At 35.7% G+C, this 19,208-nt stretch overlaps 2 protein-coding genes across 8 annotated transcripts; one reads left to right on the top strand and one right to left on the bottom strand.

Moving 5' to 3' along the window:
- Positions 1 to 930: 930 nt before the first annotated feature.
- On the top strand, positions 931 to 6,118 carry LOC114871696 (aquaporin-like). Its single transcript, XM_029177902.2, has 4 exons — positions 931 to 1,122; positions 4,502 to 4,759; positions 5,056 to 5,340; positions 5,417 to 6,118. Exons 2-4 carry the CDS (start codon positions 4,502 to 4,504, stop codon positions 5,630 to 5,632), a joined length of 759 nt encoding a protein of 252 aa, XP_029033735.1. The 5' UTR covers positions 931 to 1,122; the 3' UTR covers positions 5,633 to 6,118.
- Positions 6,119 to 7,919: 1,801 nt separating this feature from the next.
- Positions 7,920 to 18,592, bottom strand: LOC114871695 (metal-response element-binding transcription factor 2). 7 transcript variants are annotated; one of them, XM_029177896.2, is made up of 11 exons: positions 17,693 to 18,592; positions 17,252 to 17,355; positions 17,018 to 17,163; positions 16,681 to 16,881; positions 16,397 to 16,588; positions 16,135 to 16,307; positions 15,853 to 16,048; positions 15,498 to 15,739; positions 15,205 to 15,396; positions 14,897 to 15,125; positions 7,920 to 14,817 (listed from the first exon to the last, which is right to left on the bottom strand). In XM_029177896.2, exons 3-11 carry the CDS (start codon positions 17,147 to 17,149, stop codon positions 13,888 to 13,890), a joined length of 2,487 nt encoding a protein of 828 aa, XP_029033729.1. In that variant the 5' UTR covers positions 17,150 to 17,163; positions 17,252 to 17,355; positions 17,693 to 18,592; the 3' UTR covers positions 7,920 to 13,887. The 7 variants fall into 7 exon arrangements, with proteins under 7 accessions (XP_029033729.1, XP_029033731.1, XP_029033732.1 ...); XM_029177898.2 differs by lacking the exon at positions 17,252 to 17,355 and having other exon boundaries at positions 17,693 to 17,822; positions 17,912 to 18,592; XM_029177899.2 differs by lacking the exon at positions 17,252 to 17,355 and having other exon boundaries at positions 17,693 to 17,822; positions 18,207 to 18,592.
- Positions 18,593 to 19,208: the final 616 nt, after the last annotated feature.

The raw sequence follows: 19,208 nt of genomic DNA, 5'->3' as shown, positions 1-19,208 counted from the left end.
TTAATAATTTGATAGAGAACTTGGAATTACATTAAAATTATTCTTTCAGAGTAATCGCGAGCACGTAACTCGTAACGTTCTGCATCGGCTGTTCTGCACGGAAGTCTCATTGGCGAGTTATGTTTCCGTTTGCTAGATGGAAAAAAAGGAATCTTCTAGTTCCAAGTATCAACCAACGAGTAAATGTTAACGAAGAAATAAAACCTGTGTATCAAAATTAGAATAAATGAAGAAAATCACGTTATTAATGAAAGTATTATACATGATAAATTTATGCCATCATCGATGTCAGACTTGACGTATAATATCTATAACCGTATCGATACAATACATGATTGCAGTATGTTCAATCAATTCTTTCATAATCCTTGGTATTGTAAAAAAGTTGCTTTCAATTTTCTTCGTTAACCCATGAAGGACATCGGTGTTGTTCTCATTACGTTTAATTATCACAATGTCAGTAGTAGTAGACTGAGAATATACCAAAGAGCATGGTAAAAATAAAGCAGAATCATTGAGTGATAGGCACGCCTAGTGTCATAAAAGAAATCTTCAATGTTTACCACTGATTAATACTTTGATCATTTCTTAGCAATGCGAAATTTCGTGTAAGTAGTATAACATACAGAAAAAATATTATTAAATTAAATTGTAAATTTAATTTTACTATTTGGATTTTGAAAAATTCAACGAGATAATGAAATTTTATGAAGATCCATTATTGTTAACGAGATATATTCAGATTTGGATTTCTTCAAATTTATAGAAATTCGATAATGAGGTGACAATTGGCATTCCAGTTGCACCGTGTTGTGTCTCGTACGGCTGGTGCAACAAAACAACGATGATACCTGGAGATCGTGGTTCGTTTTAACCGTGATATCCCTACTCTGGTACCGGCTACCAGACGACGAGAACAGACGCAGTTAGATACCTACGTGAGACCAGTTGGTTTCTATGCTCGAGAGCTTCAACAGTTGTCGCTTAGTGGCTCTAACAGACCGTTCACTTCTTCGAGGGTTGCTAACGTAAACCTTGTGACAGATTTCGCCAGCGAAATTATCACAGAAAAATTGTACATTTAATTGTTTCGTTACTGGACGCAGCTGGACCATCCCTAGGGTGAGTTTCTTCGTTTAACCCCCATATAGACTTCTGTTCTTTTTCAAGTTCAAATTAAATACCGTGGGAGCCATCAGTGACTGACATTAGAAATTTAAAATAATTTCATGACTTACAATGAGAGAAATTAAAAGAAATTCTTTTTCAAGTATATAATTATAATTATTTTCATTTTCCATTTGCTTTTCTTTTTTTTTTTTATTATATTAATTGTGGAAAATGAAACGATAGCAATTCAAATAATTAGAATTACAATAAAACATAATAAATAAAAATTGCATTATTATTAGGATATAATCAAACAATAAATAGTTTAAGATTATAATTTCATTGGAGAAATAATACAGGAAGTGGCAATAGTAAAATTAGATCTTTTAATGGAAAATAAATATTATGTTCCACGAACAAACAGATCTGTTTGTTCACTCAAGATAATTAGGAAAGTCTATGATTGTACAACATGCACTTTGCGCACCTTTATGTCTGTGTGGACATCGCGTATGTAAACTCGAAGAACGTGCAATTAAAAGAATCAATTCTAGCTATTATATTAGGTTGTTGCATAAGTTCTGACTGACAAGAATGAAATTTTTCAGAATTCTAAATGTCGCTATTAAATAAAATTCGTCTTTATATGCACCAAAAATTGATCTGATAATAAACAAAATATAACATTAGAATTATGAAATTTCTAAATTAAGAATTGTCAGCTATTAATTGACATTGTTTATTCCGAGAATAGTTTTGAGAACGACAAATGGGTTAAGCAAACATCACCGGTTATTTCGTACAGAGTCAACTGAAAATTTCGAAACACGATTTGATGACAAGTTTGCAAAGTGGCAGTAGAATCAGCCTCGATTAGCTCTCCTGAAAAGTAGAACAAGTCGGTTACTAGTCGGATGGAAAGCCGCGTCTATAATGAATTCGTATTTTCAACAAAATACAATTTCTTTGCATTAATTCAAGAAAAGCTTGACAACCATAAAACACTGAGCACAGAAATTTGTCTCGCGCCTGTCTTCACTGGTGCTCGTATTATGGCAATAAACGACACCGAGAAAAAGTTTAAATAACGCTTTATCCGCGATTAAAGAAACCAGGGTAAAGAGAGAAAGAGATGAGAAAAGATAAGAAGAGATATCGTGCACCTGTACTGCACCATATAGGGATAACGAGCATCGTGGTCGAAGAGTGTACAGTGCACGACGATAAATCGCAGAAGACGTAACCAGTGAACTATGTGAAATCGACCGGTTTTTGTCGCTTTTACACGCCGATCGGAACATTACTGATCAAAAAAATAAAATAAATAAATATTAGAAAGATTCAACTTTCTATTTCGACCCATTTACCAAATTTTACTGTATCTTTTTTGGTAACAAATCTAGGCCAAATTTTAATTTAATATTCATCTTCCAAATTTTACCCTGTTTCTTTAAAAATTATTCTTACAACATATAAAAGTCTTTCGTTTAAAAATTGTACATTTAACTTTAGATTAATATTCTTGTATACGTTTTTTAAATTTGGGTCATGATCGAACCAGGCTCCGCAGTCCAAGGGTTAACAAGTTGACTGCCACGTCATTCACATGTGGATGATGCTGGAATTTCTATAGAAATCTATTACCCATACCGTTAGAAATATCTAATTAGAAATACTTCTATTAGATACCTGAAATATTTAAAAAATAATTTCTTCTGTTTTTCTCATCGCACTGTAACGTTGAAATTCCTACGCCATAAGTACCATTCTGCGATCCTTTTATGTCATCAAACGATATTTGATATGCAATCAGCTAATAGTTTACATGATTGAGATTTCATGATCGAATATTTTCGAGTACAACCGAAACAGATGGTGTGTCATCGAGTATTTTATCGTTGAAAGATAACAAAAAAAAGCACTACGGAGAATGGGGAGGAAAGGTAATCCTAGAGAGTGACATCATCGAAAAAATCATACACCCGTATGCAAAACTAGGCCAGCTATAAACAACATTTTTAATGACACCCGTTCGTATGATGTAGCTTACCAGATGTCTGCTCGATGACAAGTTAATCTAGCAAATATACGTTCAATGATTTATTTATACAAATCATAGCCAACATTTCAAATCTATACTAGCATCATAAAATAGGAAATTGAAAGCTTCAAAAATGAGCTAATTCAATTTTTTATGTATGAGGAGTACTGTCTTTACTAATTAACTGTATGAGGAGTAAAATTGTGATCTTGAAATAAGATTACCTAAATGGAAATGAAACGTTGAATTGAGGAAATAAGTGAGGAAAGCAAGCACGTTGCCAAAGGGACAGAGCTATAAACGGTATTGCGCGTCGCGACGTAGAAATTGCGCGGGATGAAGAATTGCCGCGTCGTGTCGACGTCTTTCGTTCGGATTAAGGATGATCTCACTCGAATTAAATCCATCATTCAATCGGTCGAACCGTTTTTTTTCGCACGGTTTCATCGTAAGCTATAATCTTTTAATAATTCCAAGATTCGTATAATAATTCTGATGTAGTCAAGAGCTGCAAAGGCTTGAATCATCAGTATCTCCACTTTTTCCTTTGCGCTATTATATTTGATTGCCACAGAAAATTGTCAGAGCAGGGGTTAATAATTCTTCTTGAGGTAAAATGAATCAACGACCTAGATCTGCGCAAAGATGTTTAAACGCTAAAGACGCGAAACGTAACAGCGTGGGTGACGATTAACTTGTCGTGCGACGATGATTAAGTAATTCGAAACGTTCGGGATCGTTTGCCCCACTGGTCGAGGATACGATGATCTGCATGCATAATGCAACCTGGATGCGTCCCTCGTTAACCTAACGTTTCGTTTCTCCGATATAATTCGTAGTTACTATATCTACAAGCGTCCTCGATCTAAATCTCCAACGCGAATCGACGGAACTGCTAAACGATCGGTTGGCTTCATTTTCAAAACGATTAGTGAACGATGGATCAAAGATCGACTTTTTCCTTTAAATATTAATGAAACTTGAATACTATGGAATCTCTCGTATCAACAATTTTTTCTCTACAAAAATGTATTAAGGTACTTGGAACGAAAATTGATTAGTTCGGGGAGAGATTTAAGCCCTTCCAAATTAAAATTTTTTTTTTCTTTATTTCCAATTTTCCATTGAACAAAAAGTTCCGTCACTCTTTGAAACTGTTTCATCGATGAAGCGTGACTCAAGGATTTGTTCACTCGTAGACGCCGTGGAAATTGTAGGAAAAAAAAAGTGAACGTTCGTTATGGTAGAAGCTATCGTCTAATACAGCGTACCATTTCTTTTATCAGATTGAAGGTACATAGGTAGGTGCACTGATCACAGCAGCTATCTTTACATGGCATCGTTTCGCAGATGTCGAACTTGAAAGAAGCTCTGGGAATCGGCGAACTTACCGATAAGGAGTCAGGCCTTTATCGAGCTCTTGTAGCGGAATTCCTCGGCACCTTGCTGTTGAACTTCTTCGGCTGTGGATCGGTCGTCACTGGTAACATCGTTGCCATAAGCTTGGCCTTTGGTTTGACGGTAGCCGCCGCCATTCAAGGAATCGGACACCTTTCCGGTGGCCACGTCAATCCAGCGGTCACCTTTGGTTTAATGGTAATTGGTAAGGTAAGAGGAACGATAAAAAGTAATTTGATTTTTATTCATCCTGTGATAGCTATGAGCTGATACGGTCGCTAGTGTAACTAGGATTCCTTTAGAATGGTCAGATCCCTTAGCTTTATTCAATATCTTGCATTAACGAGAAAATCTTAGAATTTTTTCATTCCAGAACTTCAAAGCAATTCGAGAATTTGAGCCATGTAAGAAATCTTAGCATTCTAGGATTTCAGAAGAATTTCAGAATCTTAGAACTGATGGAATTTGAGAATTTCAGCGACGTAAGAAATCTTTTAATTTTCCAGGTACCAATAATTAGAGGGCTACTGTACGTGATAGCTCAATGCATAGGGGCGATAGCAGGGTCTGGTGTGTTGAGAGCATTATCTCCCGAACGAATGGAGGGTGCACTAGGCGTGGTATCCCTCTCCGATGATGTTACACCTGTCCAAGGATTTGGTATCGAATTTTTCCTCGCTTTGATACTGGTACTGGTCGTTTGCGGTGCATGCGACCCGGCTAAACATTACAGCAAAGGAATGGCCCCTCTCATAATCGGACTGTCGGTCTTAGTTGGTCATCTTGTTGGCGTAGGATATTTCATTTCTAAACACTTGAAAATAATAAAAGAAGTAGTTATTTCTAATTGTGTAATTGTGTCAACAGGTACCAAGAACTGGAGCAGGAATGAATCCAGCTAGATCGTTAGGCAGTGCAGTGGTGATGGGAATGTTCGATAATCATTGGCTTTATTGGATCGGTCCGATTCTGGGTGGAATGGCGGGTGCATTGATCTATGCATTTGTAATCAGTCCTGCAAAGGAGGAGGAACTTCCGCGAACATACGCTGCGGTCGCAACAGCGGAGAAAAGGGAACGATAAACAAGAAGAGGACAGAAATGGAATTAATTACACGCAGTGCAATTATGGAGACGGTCCCTGATTTCGTTTAGAGAATCATCTTATTCATGAAAATATCGCAGAGAAAATAAGTGGTTAGCTTTATACGCTTCTATCAGCACTATAAAGTAAATTGCTCTATGATTTTTAGCGAAATGAATGCAAAATCATTAGAGGATATTTTAAGGGAGATTTTAACCGTCGTACAATGACATCCGGCTCGTTTTTGAGTTACTATTAAAGCAACAAGTTGTTACAGTTTCAAGTCTAAAGCCAGGAAACCCAAGTTGCATTTGTGTTATATTTTAGCTATAATTCTACGTCTAATTATGTGTAATTTGTAAAATTAAGAATTGTGAAAGACTTATAATATCCTAAGGTATTGTTTACTGTTTGCTTTGATATTTCTTGATTTATTAATGTAGATACATATATGCTTTGTCAAAAAATAACATTTTTTTCAGTACACGTTTGCATTAATCACTGTTAGCGATTATGCATACCATCGCTAGTGTGTAGGAGTCGTATTGGTATTAGCAGTGACTGCAGCTACAAAAAGACTGGACATGCCTTTGCTCTCTTACATCCCTGCATCCCTTACATCCCAGCATCCCTGTGAAAGGAATGATAAATTTTGTGGTTCGCATTATTAAAATAAAAATCCTTAAATATTATTAAAAGAATGCGTATCTAGTAAAATGAAAAACAAATTGGCTTGTTGTGCCTTCTTCATCAACTTGTTCTAGGAATTTTGAATCGGGGAACCATAATGTGTTTACTCGAATATAATCCGCACGCGTCTAGCGATCACTCAACGTTCGATCGTCGAGGAGGAAAGATCTCGTGTCAGGTACTTATTTCTCTCTCCAAATTAACTACCCTTAATATTGCTTTCCATCAGATGGTCCCCTTTCCTCCGTTTACAATCTTCGTGTCTATTATAATTTTAACGCGAAAACGAATTAAGAACTGTAATTAAAGATACAGGAATTTTAATAATCATGAATAATTATATATTTCAGAAATACTGTTGAAATCAGTCTAATAAACTACACTTAAAAACCACCACATCGCTGAAACAACAGTAAAGGTAGGAAAATAATTTTATTGTATATATAAAATACCGAATTGAAAAGAAATTATTATAATAATTAATATCGCAATTAATTTCATAATATTACGTATCAGAATAATTGCAGTAGTAAAATCATTTTCGTGGCGTTTAAAATTATTTCTCTTATTTGAACGTGTTGATTACAAACTCTCGATCGTGAATCATGTCCTTTGAAAAAATTCTATGTAATATTTCACAGCATCATAGTTTCACCGAGGATCTGAGGTCACACTGTTCGTGTACAAGGACTGTTTCCTTCGCATATCCCGAAGGCACACTGAACAGTATTTCATTCGATAGATTCCTAACAAAATTATTTAAAATGTTAATCAATGAAAATATCAGTATATTCTTAGAATTCGATAACACACTTACCAGTGTGAAGATTAATACATCCTGGCATCCTGAAGGTCTATCAATAAGTACAAAATATTCTGAATCCTCAAATCTTGAGGATATAAATATTAGTCAAAAAGTTCATATATTTATAGAGTTTAAAGATACTGTTACTAATTTGACAATCGGCACAGCCTCAGATCCTGAAGAGATGTTAATTACAATGAAAAATAACGAATTCTTAAATTTTGACGATTTAATGATCAGTGGTAAAATTGATATATCTTTAGATATTAGGGATATATTTACTACTGTGAAAATTAGTTCATTCACAAATCTTGAAGATACAATTAACAACAAAATTGGTATATTTTTAAAAATAATGGATCAGATGATTAGTGAAGAAGTTCATATATCCTTAGAGCTTGATGATGCCTTCACCAATGTTAAAATTAGCACTCATAGATCTTAACGATTCAATGATTGCTGTAGTAAACAGAACATTATATTAGAATAAAATTATATTTAGTTCATTTCAAGATTACTCCAGATATGCCTAAATTTTCGTTGTCCAGTCCTTCCGTCGCCTCTACCAGCCCGATACCGGCGGGTGGGCGAAGGGGTTAGGGGTTAGGAGAGCCAACATCTCTCGTTATATTGCCGCTTTGAGGATAAACGTTTTTTAAGCTTCCAAACTCTAATTAACTAATCATGTACCATTTTTACATGCACCATTACCCTAGAAGTCGTACCCTCTCCCCAAAATCACGTGTATTACCACCGTTAGTAGTGGAAGGGTTAAATTAATTTCTCAGTATATTGAAGAGGTCATGAAGAATTCACTTTATTAGACGACGAAAGGAAACAAAAAAAAAAAGAAAAAGATTGATCGTTGAACAACGACACGATCGCAGTACTCGTACAAAGTGCAGGCGGTGTATATACAAATATTCCTCATTTTCAATTCTCTCACTCGCTCTGGTCATTCAAGTAACTTTATCAATGGAAATATACGTCGGGAACGTAATCAAGGGATCCTTGAGTGAAACGGTCTATTATCACACAGAAATCGTCGCGTTTTTTCTCCTCGTTCCTCTTCACGGACGCAAAATTCCAAACACGCGAATTCGAAAGCTCGAATCGTATATAATAATAATTTGTATCTTCGTTAATTCGTCTAATATACAAAATTTCCCGGAGAAAAATCAGACTGGCCGATTCGAATTGAAACTCGATTCCACTTATATTTTCCTTCGTTCGAATTTTCTGAGGAACCGACACATCGAAAGATCGCTCGCTTACGTTTTATTTTTCATTTTTCTTTCGCTTTTCTTCTACCTCGATCCTTACAGGCTACAGAACTCACACACACACACACATACTCGCGAAACTTTCAAACATTCTAGCATTTTTTGTATAGTTTCTCGCTTATCACTCATACATAATCATCCCTCGGAAACGAAACAAAAATTTCGTTCTTTTTGTTTTACTTCGATCGTATAGATCCCTCATTAAGTCAATAATTGAATTATCGGTCGCAAAGCGATTCGACGTCGTAGAAAAATTATTAGCAATTCATTGGCACCTGTTATTTCGAGCGAGCTTTCGTTGCTTGAGGTATTCGCGTTGAAGAAATAGCGTTTCAGAAATTGAACAGTGCAGAGAAATTATTATTTTTCTATTTTTATTGTATTCTGTGAAATTTCTCTTTGAGGAGTATTTTAAACATTATAAAGGCAACCTGCAACATTTTATAAAATTTTGTTATTCTGACACTTCCATGGTAAATAAAATAAAACAATCATATCTAGACTTAATTTTATTCCTTTGTCTGTGTACTTTCAAAGTCTGCAACGCTATTCCAACAGAATTTGCATAGTGATCGTTTAAAATTAAACAATCCTCTTGTCAAAAATTATCGTGTTTATTATCGGCAATTCTGAACAATTGTCTCGTATAAAAATCGTTTGAAGAACTCTCGTGTATTTACATGGACCATCCTAAGTACCGTCGGTTGGCTTGTTGCTAATAATTTTTCTTCGAAATACGCTTCGAAACGCGCGTTATTCCACAAGAATAATAATTCGCGTATTCGTAAAATGTTTGCATTATTTAAAAAAAAAAAACAAAAAATTGGATGGGAGTCGTGTACCTAGGGGGGAGAGAATATTTACATACGATACTGGCAGTACATCTTCAGCTTCCTGTTTCACCCTTCGCGAACCGGAAACGCGCGTCAAATTGACTAATTAACATATTACTAATCGTTTGTGGATGAAATAAACATCCTTTTTTAATTAAATAATAAATTAAAATTGAATAAAACTTTGCCGTTGTAGCACAATTATACTTTAATATTTGAATTTTGTAATAAATAAATAATTAGCTCTTGTATGACGGATGTAGGATCATTTTGACCCAGTTATAAATAAAATGTGTAAAATATAGAAAGTTTATTCGTAGAGCTTATTCCAGGTATGTACTTTATTAGATTTAAATATAGTATTTACAATTGAAAATATATTTTAAATTTTGTACACAATTCAGCCTTCGGAGCTGCATATAGTAAAGTTTTAATTATGGGTAAAAATGACCCTGCATCTGCTGTGTCAGTCTTAGAACATCCGTCATTCGAGACTAACTATCTATAATAATTTATTCATTCATTTTCAATTAGTGTTGTGGCACAATTTCATTTCAATAGCTCTGTCAATTAATTATCAGTCAATGAGCAGTCAATAAGTTTATTAACCCCTGTAACTTTTGATTAATATTCTATATCGATGCACTGATTGTTGTGCGTTTGGATTATAAAATCGTATCGAAGCTTGATACTGGATTAATTAACCCACAAATTAATTAACTCTGACAACGACTGGAACAACCACGATCCAACCCTACGAAACAAGGGTTGATTACTAAAATTAGGAACAGATCGAAATTGTAAATATTTTGGAAAGGGTAAATAAACTTTTTAATTGACAAAGTCTTAATCCGCGTTTCCTCGCGCGAAAGGGTTTTTTCTCGCGCGTACGCTCATAGCGAGCGTAATTATCCGCTTCATTTAGCGTCTACGCTGGCTTTGTACAGTGGATTGTGTTCGCAACCGTTTTCAATGATTTCGTTCTTCCCCTGTCGCCTTCAAACCGCATGTGATCGATCTTACAATCTGAACCGAATCAATGAGTACTAAAAATCAAAGTAGAGATTAGAAATTTCTTTCGGAGCTTTCAAACTTTAGACCTAAAATTTATGAAATATCTTGCAATTATACCTAATAAAATTAGATGACTTAAATTATTAAATTATTTACGAAATTTTTATTAATCCCTTGCTTCCTTTGCTCAATTCGGTTCAGATCGAGCGTAAAGAAGGAAACCTCAACGAAATCAAATCACCGTGATACGAAAAGGAAAACAATCGCATTCGTAGAGCTTACAAGATAGACCGCGAGAATATAACAAGAAAAATTAAAAAAAAAAAAAAAAAAAAAAAAAAAAAAAAAGTATAGAAATCGTTTAACAATACAAGTGCGAAACGACGCGACGCTTCATTAAAATTAATATACCTTGCATTAACTTGGTTAATACGATGCAAGTGCGTCGTTTTCTAATCGTCCTCTCTTAACTTACTTATTAAACAATACATAAAACGATCACGAGGTTTTTTTCTTCACAATGTTGATCGAGACAGAGAGAACAAAAAAAATTATGGGGGATGGAATTCATTCGTTTCGTACGAAAAATACACGAAACATCGTCGCTTTTCTATATTCGTTGACCACTTTAATACGCTTACTTTAGTTGCTGAAAAAAAATAACAGCTTCTACGAAAACGACTTTCTTAGATTGTACTCGAGTTCGCCGTTTACAATATTCTTCGCGTGACAAGAGGACGAAAGAACGAAAAACAAATTACTAATAATATTACAATAGTAATAATAATAATAATAATAATAATAATAAAAGAAACTAAATACACGTACAGCGTTGAGCAAAGTAGATTTCCTCAGGGAAAATAACGATATCCGGAGGTCCTCCCACCGCTCGAAGGCTTCCTCCTACTCCTCAGTCATTCGCACACTAAATTTTATGAAATTTAATAATTAAAAATTGTTATTTCTTTTTCTATATCACTTTCAAGGTTTTGAGAATTTCTGCTTTCCTTGTAATGCCATTTACCCTAAGGAAGCCTACCTTACTCCATACTGTACGTTCGTTCGATTAAAAATTAATCGAAGTATCATAGCGCAGTATATTGTCTAACGTTTGTTTATTAAATTATAACTTAAAAGATGTTTGGCAGTGTATTCTCGTCCAATAATTACCTATTTACGTTCCTTTAGAGAGTAACGTTGTCCCGCTCTTTGCGATGCACTTTTTCTGAACAAATAATTCATGCTATTGAGTATCTCTCATTAAAACATTCGTACCCTCTCAATTAATAATTTATTATTCAGGGTGCAGATTTAATTTTTTGTAGGTTTGATAGATCTACGATTCTTTTGATTTTACATTGTTTTTTCCTATATTAAAAATAAGATTACCGAATAGCTTCTGATTTTATATTGTGGAATAATTTGTACGTAATCCAATTAGTAATTGAAAGGGTACTCGTCCGACTAACTAGTAATTCGCCAGTTATTCGATCGTGTTTATTAAATTTCGCACAGTTAACACCGGTTACAACTTGAACACACTTGAACACATCTTTCGAAGACGATCAAATAAAGAACGTTTTCTCGCGAATAATGATAAACAAGAGAAAAGAATGTAGAAACGGTATAAGAATAATGAGCGACTGTTTAGTTGGCAAAATGATTCTTGTACGTGTGATTCGAAGATTGCCATCGCTGTGTTGCTGAGCTATAATGATCTCTCTAAAGGAGTCACAATGCGCAAAATGATCGTTACGTGTAAGTAGATTAAATAAATTAGAGCTTAAAAAAAATACCTATCTTAGGTAAGTCTGTCTAAGCAATGAATGACTCGCGGATTTCTTGTATCCTGATGTTTAAGGGAACAAACTCGTACGACCTTCGTTTTTCGCTAATAAATTATTAAACAAAAGAGTAGAAAGAACATAAGAAGACTATTTTTGGTATCCGAAAGAAAGACAGATAAAATAAGGGAGCCTCGATTTTTTTCCTTTTCAAGAATCGAGCACAATTTTTTAAAATGAACTCTTTCAATCGGAGACTTTAACGAGGAATATTTCTAGTTTTCCTGCAGTTTTTATAGTATACTAATTGGTAAGTTCTGACCCCAAATTCTGTGCAGCATAGTTATTAAATTAAAGAAATATCGTTTCAAGAATTCTTGCTACTGACCATGTAAATTTTACAAAATTCATTTCGCGTCGTACGCGCGCTTTTTTCTTTTAATAATTAACAAGAACAATTCGTTAAGATTCGCTACGAGTTCGGAAATGATCTCCCGCTTGAAAAATCCGCGTAGAGAATTGTACAAAGTCGTCGTTAAATCTTTGCACAGACAATTTTGGCCAATCACTTACGTGTTTAGCTTTTGTTATATTGTACGAAATAGGAGTGTATGTGTGTATTTGTGTTTTTTCCCCTTAGTCTTGTATAATAATGAGCAATGCTAGAACCGTATCTCGATCGTCTTGAACCGTTTGATGGAATTCTTGAATATGTATAAATACTTAGGATCATTATCGATGTTAAGTATCACGATACAAGCATAAAATAAAATGATGCAGCCATGCCAGTAATCATCGCATATGATTCTTGTTCGTATTGTCGCGAAGATGATGCGAGAAAACAGTACGAGACGATCGAGTTACAGAAGCGGATGTCTATCTCTACGATTGTATTGAAAAATAACCTTTGCACCATGTCTGCTCTTTGTTTCAATTTTTTTTTTTCTCTTTTCTTACTCTGCTTTACTCTGTAAAAACTAAGCACTAACTCGTTCGCTAGTACGTTAGCTCAAGTGAGAGGAACAACAGTCAATTTCAATTCGCTTTTTTTTTTCTTCTCTCGTCGTGATCATGGTCTGCTCCGCAGCTCATAAGGAGCGATTGGCCAATCTCTAATGAATGTAAAACCGGCGCAAACGAGTCCATTTTCTATGTTCTTCATTTGCGATTAAACTCGTCTTACATTCATCGATTTTTCTGCGAAACCTACTATGCTACAATATTTACACTTCATAAGCAATGTACCTGATTGTTCTTGTAAATGTGTTTCCTTTACACGTGCGCTACTAGCTGCTTCGTAGTAAAATAGACGTACAAACGTTAATTGAATTTGACGCGTCGAAGGTAATTATGGACGGTACATTTTGAATGTAAATCAAATCCGTGGAAAAGTCTTTCTTCTTTTTTTTTTTTGTTTTCTTTTTTGACGTGCAAAGCGAAACTAACCGGATGCTGTTTCAAAAATAAAAAGTGGCTAAACAAATTCATTGGCCAGCAATGAAGTTTGTTCTATTGGAATACGGTGTTTTCGTACGAATATCACTTTGTCAATGAACGAAACAAGTTTACATTTGCAAGAACAGTCGTACATCGTACACCAATTAATACATACTTATTATATAAAACATATGTAACGAATGGCAGTGCATGTGACACGGATCAATTTGTCACTAAGTCGTTCGTTTGAAACACCGAGGTTCAAAAACAAAAAGAAAAGAAAATATATGAAGGGAGAAAAAAAAACGGAAGAAACTAATTAGCAGTCGAATGCTGTTTTTGCTCGATGCCAACGAAAACATTGTATAAGTTCGCAATGAGTTTCTTCGGATCGTAAACGAATTCATTGTTAAGTATTAAGTCCCTCCCACTCGATTAGGTATTGAGTCTGACCGTTCGATCCTATCCTCTTTGCTCTGATGACAAACTTTTCACCGGCGGCTATTCTATTCGCCGCTCCGAAATATATGTTCACCGATGACTTTAGATCATCAATGGATATGTCGGGTGCACTTTGTTTGACGGGTGAACACTTTGGAGATGTAGGTACGCTACCTTTCTTTTGCGCTTGCAAATCCGGAGCCGGCTGTTTGTCATTGCTCTGACGTTGTCTCAGTCTCCTCCCGTTTAAGGCATAATCAACACAATTTCCAATTTGACTACTAGCACTGCTTGAGGCACCGTTAAATGAACTTCTTAAATTCCTTGCAAACTCACTTTTAACTTCGCTATTACGCGCCGGTAAAATGGTCGCCGTCTTACTAGCAGTATGCTGGTACTGTTGCTGTATTTGTTGTTGGGATGGCCGACCTCTCCGATGTTGTCGTCTACGTTTAACCTGCCCGTTTCTGTCTATGATAATGTCTTTCTCCGATAACTGCCTTTTGGCGGGCCGTACTACCGGTGGTTGTGATATAACTGGTGTGAGCGGTAGAGGTAATGTGATCGGGCATTGATTGTACGGTGACGGAGTACTTAAATTCGACTGATTTAGATTGCCAGATGCACCCAATAGATCACTCAGATTTCTGAATGGATTATTCTTGCCTTCAAAGTCTTTGGGCGGTGGAATGAAAGAATCCAATGTTCCTCTCGAACTCGTTTCATCCCCGCTAGTGTCAGCGGGTGTCGACGGTGGTAGAGGATGCATCAATTCCACGGAACTAGGCACGGATAGTTCAGATATACCTGAAGTTGTGGCAGGTGGTGTAGGAGGACCAGAAACTGAAGTTGGAGGCGTTGGTGGTAAATCAGACGTTTCCGAGTTTCGAGACTTACTCTGCAAAATATAATCGAGAACTGGGATTGTATTACGCTTACGTGAATATAGTATAAGGCGTTACGGTATTTTTTTCTACCTTCGTGCTAACCTTCGCTATAGCGTTCTTCAGTAACTTCCTAGCTTTCCTGTATCTAGCTTCTCGAACGCCCTGAGCCTTGCTTAAAGGGCCATCGCTTTTCTCTCTTTTCTTGTGTTTTCGCAACATTCTTTCGCGCGAACTGCCTAACGCCATTAAGCGTCTTCTTCTTTGTAAACTGAGCTTGGGGAATGGGAATGATTTCTTCACAAAACCACCTCCGCTATACCTGTATTAAATCGAAAATAACAGTACAGGAAAATCGTTTGTATTACGAAACAAGTTTCACCCGATAAAATGTTATTTACCTTTCTCTTAGAGATTGCGTAGATTGATTTGGTGGGCTTGGACTTGGACACGAACTTTGTTCTGCTTCTGAATTCTGATATATTGTTCCACGCATTACTACATCTGATGGGTTCACGGGGATTTCTAAATTTTCTGCCGTACTTTGTTTTAATGCAGTCAATTGTTTTGTACTTTCTGGTAAAGATATCGGCCTGAAACAATACAATTTCTTTCTAATTGTTGTACAGACGAGTAATTTGACTGAAATATTAGTTTTGCTAATACACGTTTGATTAATACTTTAGTAACTAACCCTGTAGGCGGAGGAAGATATCCCAGTCTCTTATTAGCCCCCCAACATCTACGTAATACGGAATCATCAATTACACCAGTTACTGGAAGATGAACAATTGGACATGGTGGTGGTAACCTAACTCTAAGACCCCATATTGTAGTACGTTTCTTTATTTCTCTGCCACACTTGAATCTGTTTCTATTATTTGTCAATATTGCTAGTATAGATTCTCTGCGTATTTGAGCACTGACATCCCTGATCTAACAATAAAATAAATACATATGCATACTTGTAGAAAGTCTAATTCATAGAACTTTTAAAAAGTGAAAGTATTTTAAGTTTCACATTTTAAATATTCATTAAAGACCCTTACCCGTGGCGGAAGCTGTAAAGTATTCCAGTTATCATTGGCATAAGGTATAATAACAGTGTCTAAATCATAATACTTTTTAGCATTGTAAACAGTCAGATTGTACAACATCAGGTGCACCAGATCTATCCATTTTAATTCTAGCCGCCGTACGAATTCTTTACCATAATTGCACATTGAACAAACAAATACGTAAAACCTATAAATATTAACGGTTATAAAGTACACTTTAAAATTGACGATACTGCAAATATAAATTAGTCTCTATCGGTTAATTGTTCTTACCTGTCTCCACTGTATAAAGGATAAGTTAAACAACTGACGCATTTTTCATGAAACCACTGCTTGCAACGAGCACATTGCAACATTTGTGTATACCATTCACCATTTAATCCACAATAACAATAAATTTGTTCAGCATTTACTCTATGATGCGCATCCCAATTTAGCATATTAGGCTGTAATAAACAATGTTCGCATTAACTTTCTCGGATTCGAAATATATTTATCAGTAGAATAATATATTTGACGAAATTAAGATATTTACATCATACGGCAACTTTGTCATGTCATCTGGTGGCGGCTGAGGTTGGTCCCTTCCACTGCAAACTTTTCTTATACTTGCCTTTACCATAGAAGTTTTTGGTTCTACAACTTCGCGTGCCCGTGGTTGACTATCTACACATCTTTTACATATCCAATGTGCCTCAGCTGCTGTTTCTTCCTTTGATATCTGAGGCTACAAACATATATGTTGGGTTTACTTATTTTATAACACAATTAGTCATACATGAAACAGTATTCCTTTCAACAAAAATTAAATCTTGTTACCTGATGACAAAGTTGATGATAACCACGACCACATTTGTCACAAACAATAATGTCATTATCAGTCTTGGGCTGAGATTTTTTACAAAGAACGCACATAACATCGGAATCTGGTATTGACAGCTTTGTCAGCTCCTTAACTGAAGACCATGCCGAGGTGTTGTCCATAAATTTGACAAGGCATTTTTCCCTTGCCAAATCCACCTATATGTACATGTACATACATACAACATTTAGTGCATTAAGATATTTTATTGTTGATTACAAGATATGATACTGTTATAATGCAATAAGAAATTAAAAGGATGCAAGTAGTTTCAAAAGTATTATGCAAGTGCACCTCAACAATTGTTCCAAGGTAATATTTGCCATCCTTATGTTGAAGAAGAACATCATCTCCATGAGAGAAACCCAACTTTTGTTCCCTCGTAGTGCTATCCGGCGCTGCCAGACTTTCTTCTGGCTCTGACATTTTCTACCCTGTTTCTATAATTTCACAAAACAATAAGAAATACATATTAACGTGTATATCATTTATAGCTGAGGTAAATTTAAGCAACATAAAATTAAATACCATTGTTTTGCTTGACTGAATTATTAAAAACACAGCTTCATTGTATTCAGAAACATTTTATGTAACAAACATCAATATTTAAATTATCTAATATCAATTTTCATCTATATAAAAAGAAATCATAGGAAATTATAGTATAATATCATAAACTTATTATGCTTTGAAACTGAACACTAGGATTAATGAGTTACACATAACTTTATTACGATTGCCTTACATACTCATGTTAAGGTATCAATTGATTACAAAATTATAAAGCATATATTTACAGTTAGGTTTTCATGAAATAGATCGCATTCTAACAAGCAACATTGTACATGTTTTATAAAAGTAACAATTGCATTTCAGTAAGGAATAAATATTTTGATTTTTAGATCATGTTAGTAGAATAAATTTGTATGAAAAATGTTTGTTGAAATCCGAAAGGAAAGCAAATCTTACATGCATGTACACATAATGCTTGGTCCACGCAAATGTGTAAAATAGATGGTCGTCAGCCCAAATCATTCATTTACATCCATTACAAGTGGCGATAAGTACGTTACAAGAATCGAAAAAGTATCGCGAAAACCTGCGAAACAAATAACGACCACATGATCGGTATCTCATTGAAAAGCAGTCCGCGCGTTTACATTCTCGTTAACAAACGAGAACACCTACAAATGATGTTTTAAAACAAGACGAAACATCGCGTACGAGCGCGAGATACATAATTCGAGAAGATTTAACTTCCGATGACAAGTATCGAACTGAAATGAAATTTATTGCTGATCGAGGGAATACGAGCCCTATAGTCGGATCACAATTTGACGAAGACACTGGGCGATACTGTAGACACGAGCAACCCCCGGGACAGCTTCTAGCACCGGGCGGTGCTTGGACCCGGTGGTGGTGTTTTTAGGACAGAAGACCGCGCGAATATCGTTCGATCTCCAAACACCTTCTTATATCGTACCTCAGCGTCTTAGCCGTGGAATCACGCGCGACGTTCGGGCCTCATTTTCCGATTCCCGTCAGCCATTTACAACCATGGGGGCCCCGCCACGGTTCGTCGCTCCGAGACACACAATCGCGGCGCGGTAAAACCCTATTCCCTGAAGTCAGGACGACGACACGCCGGCACGCATGTAACCGTAACTATCACGGTGGCGCCCGGGTATCCACGTCGGCCACCCTCAGGATCACCACACGCCCTTAGTCACGGACATCACCGCGGCAAATTCGGTGCACTCTCATTGTGTCCCTTGAAAATTCGAATAAGCAACGTCCGCCATGTTCGGGGAAACACTTGCTAGGAACTACGTTAGTCAGCTAACCTCCCATAGTGGCAGTGCTCCCCATAGGGATGTCTAACGAAACAGGGATGCCCATCTCTCCAGATTCCACTTACTGTTCTAGTTAGAAAGTATGATCCTTTTTATCAGCTTTACAGAATAGTTAGGCATAACTATTTTAGTATTGTTAATACTGTTTCTGCAATTATATTATGTGTAAGCATTGTCGCTTTGGAAATGTATTTTCTAAGATACATGAAAGTGATAAGGTATGTTTCTATAAAATGAGATTTTCAATTTTCCGGAACTTTTTATTTCAAAGGAACAATTAATAGAAATAATTGTGTGTAGATGTTATATATTTCATCAATTGTACACTGTTTATCGCATTTTAGTACATATAGAAAATTGTAGGAACAATATTACACGGGGCATTCATCACTTAATATACGGTCATGGTTGTTAGTTGGACGTCCTATTGTGGTGCAGATATAATATAAACAATCAATGACAATGTAGTTAAAGATTCTTTTGTGTCATGATAATTGTGAGTAATTATATTAATTGTTTAAAATGCAGCAAATTTTAATATTCGTTGTGTATTTAAAGTTGAAAGTTTCTCAACAGATAGCGTAGTGTATCTGCCATACACAAGATTCTCGTCGTCTGTACTCTGGGCATAC

The sequence above is a fragment of the Osmia bicornis genome, chromosome 12 (genome assembly GCF_907164935.1).
Source record: "Osmia bicornis bicornis chromosome 12, iOsmBic2.1, whole genome shotgun sequence".
Lineage (NCBI taxonomy): Eukaryota > Metazoa > Arthropoda > Insecta > Hymenoptera > Megachilidae > Osmia > Osmia bicornis.
The sequence above is the reverse complement of the archived record's forward strand: the minus strand, read 5'-3'. Positions and strand labels throughout refer to the sequence as shown.